We start from the raw sequence: 7,779 nt of genomic DNA, 5'->3' as shown, positions 1-7,779 counted from the left end.
CCCTGTGCCTCTACCCACAAGAACTGGGGATCCCTTGAAGGTCAGGGGGCAGCTGGAGATGCTATACCAACCTGCAGCCCCTCTCCTGCTGTGGTCAATGAAGGGACCTTGCACACCCAGAGGTCAGAGCCCCCGGAGATGGGCACTGAGCAAACTCAGGGGGGATGGGACCTGTGCGGGACACTGGATTTCCCAGGTCTCAGGCAGGGGTGGGACAGCTGTGCTGGGGGACAGGGAGCGGGGAGGAGAGTGTAGAGCTGGCTGGGCCTGGGGGGAGATCCCTGAATGTACTCACTGTAGCACGGAGCCGAGCACAGGGACTGTACACGGCCAGCTGCCGGTGTGGCTTGTGGCGCTCCCCGAAGGAGATGGTCATGGCCACGAGGGCGGCGTAGCTGTGCTGCTGGCAGAAGGTGGGCAGGTCGTGCTGGAGGCCAGGCCGCTGCAGGAACTCCTGGACAAGGGCAGGCCAAGGGTCAGGGCTAGGTCAGGCCCCACCACCCTTTCCCAACCACTGGGACCTGACCCCAAGCATCCAGCTGCCTCTGGAAGGGGGACTTTGCCTCTAAACCCACTGGGCCTTGTGAGGTGGAGCAAAGCTGCACCTGAGCTTGCCCCCTGTGCCTCAGTTTCCCCTGCTTGTTCACTTCGGACATTACCACTGCTTCCCCTCCTGGCCTTGTGGTGGGAAAGAGGTGACACAGCCTGGACCAGGAAGCCAGGCATTCAGCAACACATTCAAAGGACCCCCCTCCCCTCACCCCCAGCCCTGCTGGAAATGTAGAGACACGCGGAGCTGTATGTCCAGATCCATCGCTGCCCTGTGCCTCAGTTTCCCTATGGGGCTTTACTTACCTCCAAGGTCATGTACACAGCACTGATGGCCACGATGAGCTGGTCGCCCGACAGCACCTTGAGGTCTTTCTGCAGCACCTGCTCCGTCGTGAGGCCTGGGGGTGTGAGAATGGGGAAAATGTACCATGGGGGCTCTGGCCAGATAGGAGCCATGGCACCCTGCCTGTCTTAGACCTGGCTCAGACCAGTCGGATCCATGTCAGGGCTCGCTGGGGTAGAAACACAAACTTGGCCCCAGGTTGTCACCAGGTCTAGTGCAGGGTGGGCACGGGACACATGGGGTGAGCAAAAAGGAGGCTGGCAGGCAGGGACACACAGCGGAGATGAGGCGTCCCCAGGGCTGGCCCAGCCCCTTCTTTGAGGTCAAAGCAGCCCAGGGATTTTCAGTCAGGTGCAAACACATCCCAGGGTCTCCCAGGATCCTTTTAAGGGTGCCACAAAACACTAGGCAAACTCGTACACAATTCACAGGCTGAACCCAGAGATTCCCCACCCCTTCTTCCCCGTTCTGGGAGGGCCGACTTTTCTGCCATGGAAGAATCGCCCTAGGCCTAGGATTTTTCTGTATCCAGGAAACAAGTGAAAGTGAAGAGCTGAGATTTTCCAAGAGGGGCTCGAAGCCTGGTCAGGCCGCGATCCGTGGCCTTAGGAATGTATCCTGGCATCGGCTCCCGGCTTCCCCAGGCCTGCTCTTCACTCCGTCTGCTGGTATGGAGCATGCAAAAGCAGCGGATGAGGTCAGGTTATGCCATAAGTCACAAAGCTGGAGTCTAAACAGGGGCTGCACCCAGGCCCTCTTGCCTCAGTTTCCTCACTCATTCCTTGCCCCCTGCTTCCCCACCCCCGAGCTGCCCCCGTCTCCCTCCTGCTGCAGCTGGGACAATGACCCCCCACTCCCTGCGTACCCGTGACATCAAACTTAGCCTTCTGCAGCATCTCAAAGATGATGTCTCGTGCTGGCAGGTCTGGGAACCTCGCCTCCAGCAGGGCCACATACTGGGTGTCCTTCGGGGTGACCTTCCTGGCTTCTGGGGCCAGGTTGACGCAGTCCAGAAGGATGGTACCTGCAGGCAAAGGGGGCCATGAGTGTGGCAGGGGGAGCCTGAGACCCCCGTGCCTGGCACACACCAGCTGGTGACAGAGGCATGATGTCTATGAACAGGGATCTCTGTTCTTTCCCCACAGCCCAAACCTGCCCCCCTGGAATGGGTGCCACCCTCACCATGTAGCAATGCAGCTGTCTGTCTGTCCAGCAGCTCCGGCGGCCCCTCCATCACCCGCTCTGCCACCAGGGTGGTGCAGGAGCCCACGGGCTCCACCGTGACCCGGCGCCGAGGGCCCCAGTCCCGCTCCAGGGGCCGATGGTCAATAACTTCGATCACGGTTTCCTCCAGTGCAGCATCGCCACTGGGTACGGGGAGGGGAGGAGGTGAGCTGCAGAGCTGGGGGAGGGGCACCTCCCAGTGGCATCAGCCCACCTGGACCCCAAAATTTAAGGGACCTTGAAGTTACCCCAGGAACAGGCCCCACTAGTTGGGGAAAGCCTTGCTCCCAAGGCTGGTTCCACATCACTGACCCCAGCCTGGGGCATCACCCGCTGCCCCGATCCCGGTTTCTGCCCTCCCATGGGAAGGGGCCTTATGGCCTCACTACACAGATGGGGGAAAGCCAGGGAAGAGGACAAGGCATGGGGCCCTGACAATGCCCCAGGGATCCCCCCACAGCTGGAGAGAAGCTGCCACTGGTGCCTAGCCCCCCACCCCCCATCAACCCAAGCCCCTGAAGCCACAGGCCCTGGGGCTCAGGCCCCGCCAGCAGCAAGGGACATGCCCAGGGCTCCCTGGGAGGTCAGTGGCAGAGGCAGGAGTGAACCCCAGGTTCCCCCTACCCTCTGGGACTTGCCTGGGCAGGATGTGGTGGTCGACGAGGGTGAGGGTGAGGAGGCCCGCACGGTGCAGTGCCGCCAGGTCGATCTCGTCCCGGAAGATGAGGCAGCCATCAGGGATGCCCTGCTCCCGCAGCAGGAAAATGCTTTCCGAGCGCAGCGGGAACTCGGTCCGTGGGATGTTCAGCACTGGCACTATGGCTGCCCGGGCCCCAGCCGCTGTCTGTGGGGGATGGAAGGGGTGATGAGAGGCACCATGAGGACACTGACCCCCGCCCCCCCCACTCCTGCTGGAGGAGGAGGGTTGTGGGCACCAAGACACTCACCTGCGCCAGGTAGTAGGCCAAGGTGAGGGCTGACACCATTGAGTCCAGGTCGCAGGCTTCGTTCCCCAGCACCACGTGGACTTCCTGGTGGTGCTGCACATGGTCCTACCGGGAGAGAAAGGGGTTAACCAGGCATGGCACCACTGCCCCTGGGTTAGGCCACAGCCACCCTCTTCCCCCCTGCTGTGATATCCCGCCCTGCATTGCTGAGGGGCTACCACCCCATCTCTCTGCAGCAGGCCTGACCTGGGTCTGTCAGCTTCCAGCCCTATTCAGCACTGGAGGTGCCAGGCCAGATGGGAGCCAGGCCACGGTGACTGAGCCCACCCCAGAGGCCACGGGCTCGCCTAGTAGCAGCACTACACAATGGTCAGAGCAAAACCTGCCCCAGGCTCTAACTCTGGCTCTCGGAGATCAGAGCAGGGTCGTGGGAACAAGGACTCCTCCTGGGTTCCTCCTGCAGCTCTGGGGAGGGGAGCGAAGCCCACGGTCCTGCCCGGGGAGGGCCGGATGTCCGAATGCCTGGGTCCCAGAGGCAGCTCTGTGCCCGTCCTACAGGGCAGGCATCACCAGCACCTTGGCCCTGTACTTACAGGAGGGCGCTGGGCTGGTAGCAGGCTGCTCCAGGGCAGCCACGGGCTGGGAGAACAGGGGAAGCCCCTCACACTCCCCGTGCCAAGGGGAAGGTATCCGGCCACCTATGACAAAGCAGAGGTAGGCAGATCTCAGCCCCATGCCCTGTATCCGTCAGCTGGTGAGTGGGCACTGACTGAGACCCCACAGGCTCTTGCTTCCAGGCTGGACCCAAAGGGACGCTGCAGGGCCAGATCCTGCCCGAGCTCAGTGGGGTGATGCCAGATCCCCCAGCAGAGCTCTGATCAGCACGTGCCTTGGTGCCCAGAAAGCCCAGCCTGGAGCCAGACCAGAGATGAAACAAGCCAGGCCCCCCACAGCAAACCCCCCCGCCCCTCCATGCTGGAAGGCAGCAGGGGTTTCCTGGTTACGGCCAGGGGAACAGATGGGCGCTCGGTGCTGCCCAGGCTGATGCCAGAGATAAAAGCTGCCACGTCGGTGATGGATGGAGGCAGTGTTAGAAGCCAGGGGCGACGGTGCAGAACAGCAGCACGTGGAACCTAAATCACCTGGGAGAAGCTGCAGCCCTGGGTTCACCATACCTGTTTCCCCTCCACCCTCCTTACAGGACAGGGCTGGGAGGAGACATATTCAAGCTGGTGAGGCTCAGACTGGTATGACCTGGGATCTGAGAGGCTGGGGGCTGAAGATTAGGGACCTACTGAATGCACTGGGGGGAAAGCATTAGCTTCTGGAGGACTGGCAATAGAAAATGCCAACCCGGCCAGGCTGAGAGGGGAAGTTGGGGACACAAGTCAGCCATGTGAATGGGCCCCAGGGCTGCATCTTGTGAGCACCGGTCACCCCTGCACAGGCACAGGGAAGGGGAACTCAGGCTGGGGCTTGCAACACAACTCGCTCCCCAGAGGAGGGGAAAGCTGGAAGCTTCGTTAGCCCAGGACATGGGGGCCTACACTGCCCCGAGCCAGAGACGTGTCATTGCCCCGTGCCGCAGCCAGCCGATCGGCACTCTTTAGGGGAGAAACACCATTAAATCTCCTAGCAGACGAGACCCATCGGCACCCCAAAATTCCCACCACTTCTGCCCCAAAATCTCCATCCTGGCATTCCCGAAGGGTGCCCATTTCTACAGCACGCCCCCTACCCGGCTAGCACAGCTCCACATGCTCTTATTCACTTGTTTGAATCCAAGGAGGAAGGGAAAATGCTTTTCCAGATGCAGAGACGGAGAGGAGAGGAGAATTCAGGCCTTGAGACAGAAGCCGGCTTGCGGGGGCTGCTCACAGAGCTGCTTGCTCCGGCTGGCAAGTGAAGACTGGATTTATCGGCACGTTTCAGGGTTGGGGAAGGTTGGGGAAGGTATCAGGTCCCCCCACATCTCTCCGGCAAGGAACAGGTAGTCCTCCATGGGCATCCCCACCCCGCACTAAGACTCCAGAGCCAGCAGCCCTCAAGCATACCAACTAAAACAGAGGCAAGCGGCTTAGGGCATAGCCTGGCCTGACTAACTCCTGCTACCTAAACTGACCAAGCAAAGAGCTTTGAAAGACAGAAGCTGATGCCAGGATAAACTCTTAAGCCAGGGGTTCAAAGCTCATCGGACTCCAGCTCCGCATGGAAAACCCCAGCTTTTTGCTCTCCCTCCTTTCTGGACTAGATTGAAAAAAAAATGCTGAAGTCATTGTGTCGCAAAAAGACTCAGCCAGCCCAGAGCCAGGCAGGATGCCTGGGACAACTGCAGGGTCCTGTGGGCAAGCCCCAGGTGCATGCTGTGAATTGCACACAGGTGCAATATAACGGTGCTCATACTGTGAGCCCCTATGAGGATCTTGTGGCAGCTGGGCTGAGAATCACTGACTTAAGGGCAGCCCCTTACAAATTTCTTCTTGGTGCTCTATGAAGCCAATTTCCCCCTCTGCAAAGGGTTAACATGCTAGCACGGCCCTTCCCCTGCACTTCTGAGACAGGGAAACTGAGGCAGAGGTTAAGTGATTTCCCCAGGGTCATGCAAGGAAGCAGCAGGAAGGCTTGGACTAGGGTTGAGTCTCTGGCCCCACTGAAAAGCTATTGGCAGAGGGCATTTAACTCCTGGGCCGATCACCCATGTGTGATGCAACCACTGGCTTCCAGGGGAACTTGGAGATTCACATCCGTGCCCTATCTCATCTCCTGATGCAAGGCAGCAAAGCTCCAGCCCGTCCCCTCCATCCGTCCTGGGAACTCACTGTCACAGTAGAGACTGCACAGCATCAGGGAACATTAGGGCCTGAAGGGACCTCAGGATCTAGGTCAGGGGTGGGCAACTATTTGGAGCAGAGGGCTGCTTACTGAGTTTTGGCAAGCCATCGAGGGCCGCATGGCAGGCACCCTGGGGCAAATAAATATACATTTTCTAAATTTTTTAGGGGCCCTGCGGGCTGGATAGAATGCCCAGTGGGCCGCATTTTGCCCACCCCAATCTAGGTCAAAGCAGGACCAGCCCCAACTACATCGTTCCAGCCAAGACTTTGTCTACCTGGGGCTTAAACATCTCCAAGGAAGCTCCAGTGCTTCACCACCCTCCTAGTGAGAAAGTTTTTCCAAATATCCAACCTCAACTTTCCTGTCTGCAACTGGAGCCCATTGCTCCTCGTCTGTCATCTGTCACCGCTGAGACCAATCCAGCTCCATCCTCTTTGCAACCCCCCTGCAGGGAGTTGAAAGCTGCTATTAAATCTCCCCTCAGTTTTCTCTTCTCCAGACTAAATAAGCCCAGTGCCCCCAGCCTCTCCTCACTAGTCCTGTCTCCCAACCCTCAAATCATTTTTGTTGTCCTCCGCTGGACTCTCCAATTTGTCCACATACTTTCTGTAGTAGGGGGCCCAAAACTGGCCACAGGACTCCAGATGTGACCTCCCCAGTGCTGAATGGAGGGGAATAATTATTTCCCTCAATCTGCTGGCATCACTCCTACCAACGCAGCCCAGGATGCCGTTAGCCTTCTCGGCAACAAGAGTACTGGTTCATATTCAGCTTCATATTCAAGGGCACACTGCTGGTTCATATTCAGCTTCTTGTCCACTGTCACCTCCAGGTCCTTTTCTGCAGAGCTGCTGCCCAGCCAGTGGGTCCCCAGCCTGCACACGTGCATGAGATTGCTCCGTCCTGAGTGCAGGACTTTGCACCTGTCCTTGAACTTCGGGAGATTTCTTTTAGCTCAATCCTCCAAAAGAAACATCTAAAGCAATCGCCTACATTGCGACCAGGATGCTGCTGCTCTTCAAGAGACTGGGTCATCTTTGCTTCCACGTTTCAGCTTGATTCGTACCCCCCCCAGCCAGAGCCAAAGGTGACAACCAAGAAGCTCCTTCGATGGACTCGTGTCAGCGTCTGCAGGAGCCGGGGGCTGAAGGCACGGACCTATATACCACATATCCCCTTTCCCCGAGGAGAGGTCTACAGGCAGACACGGCTGGGGAGAAGGAGACGCCAATGACAAAGGCAACAGATTCTCTGTAGCCACGGGCGAGGGGAGAAACATGCCATTTCCATCTCATCTGCCCCACGCCAGCCTTGGGAGTCTCGGCGTCCACAACTCCAGCCCCAGGTCGAAGCTGGGCCCACCAGTAAAGGGCGGGGTAAAGCGCTGGCAATACCCGGCTGCTCCCAGAAAAAGCCCAGTTCAGTGGCAGCATCTCGGCAGCCGGCAGGGAAAGAAGCTGCCTGGCTCTGCCCGCCGTGCCCGTCGCCCCCAGCCCTTCCCCACCCATGTCACCAACGGGGCAATGATGACCTGGTCTGAAGTCCAAAGCCTCAGGCCGGGCTCCGTCATCCAGGGTGGGCAGGGGGGCTTGTACACCCATGTGCACAGTGTGGGGCAGTGGGTGAGAGCATGCGTGTGCAAGGCGGGAGAATGTGTACATGTACATGTGCAAGGGGGTTGAGGAGTTGTGTGCAGGTGGCTGGGGGGGTATCTGCGTGCATGGGGAATGAGCACGGAGACGGAGGATGCCTGCACGAGGAGTTGCGCACACGCGCGTGCAGGGGGCTCGGGGTCGTGCACAGAGGCCGGTCACGGCTGTGCTGGGTGGTGCTGGCAGGGGCTGGGGGCGAGCTCCGGGGCCCGCTGATGCCCGACCC

At 59.4% G+C, this 7,779-nt stretch overlaps 1 protein-coding gene across 2 annotated transcripts in view; it reads right to left on the bottom strand.

Annotated features, from left to right (window-relative positions):
• PRUNE1 (prune exopolyphosphatase 1) overlaps window positions 1-6,313 on the bottom strand; it is a 9,068-nt gene extending 2,755 nt beyond the window's left edge. Inside the window, exons 1-8 of one of the 2 annotated variants that reach the window (XM_014526007.2) lie at window positions 6,253-6,311; window positions 3,660-3,764; window positions 3,067-3,171; window positions 2,758-2,963; window positions 2,078-2,262; window positions 1,761-1,919; window positions 856-950; window positions 296-454 (exon numbers count right to left, since the gene is read on the bottom strand). In XM_014526007.2, coding sequence (XP_014381493.2) covers window positions 296-454; window positions 856-950; window positions 1,761-1,919; window positions 2,078-2,262; window positions 2,758-2,963; window positions 3,067-3,171; window positions 3,660-3,764; window positions 6,253-6,300 — 1,062 coding nt within the window. In that variant the 5' untranslated portion in view covers window positions 6,301-6,311. Of the gene's footprint in view, window positions 1-295; window positions 455-855; window positions 951-1,760; window positions 1,920-2,077; window positions 2,263-2,757; window positions 2,964-3,066; window positions 3,172-3,659; window positions 3,765-6,252 lie in introns of both variants that reach the window. The other variant, XM_025192504.1, reaches the window with a different exon arrangement.
• Between the last annotated feature and the right edge of the window lie 1,466 nt (window positions 6,314-7,779).

The sequence above is a fragment of the Alligator sinensis genome, unplaced genomic scaffold (assembly GCF_000455745.1).
Source record: "Alligator sinensis unplaced genomic scaffold, ASM45574v1 scaffold880_2, whole genome shotgun sequence".
NCBI lineage: Eukaryota > Metazoa > Chordata > Crocodylia > Alligatoridae > Alligator > Alligator sinensis.
This window is presented reverse-complemented; position numbering and strand designations above follow the sequence as displayed.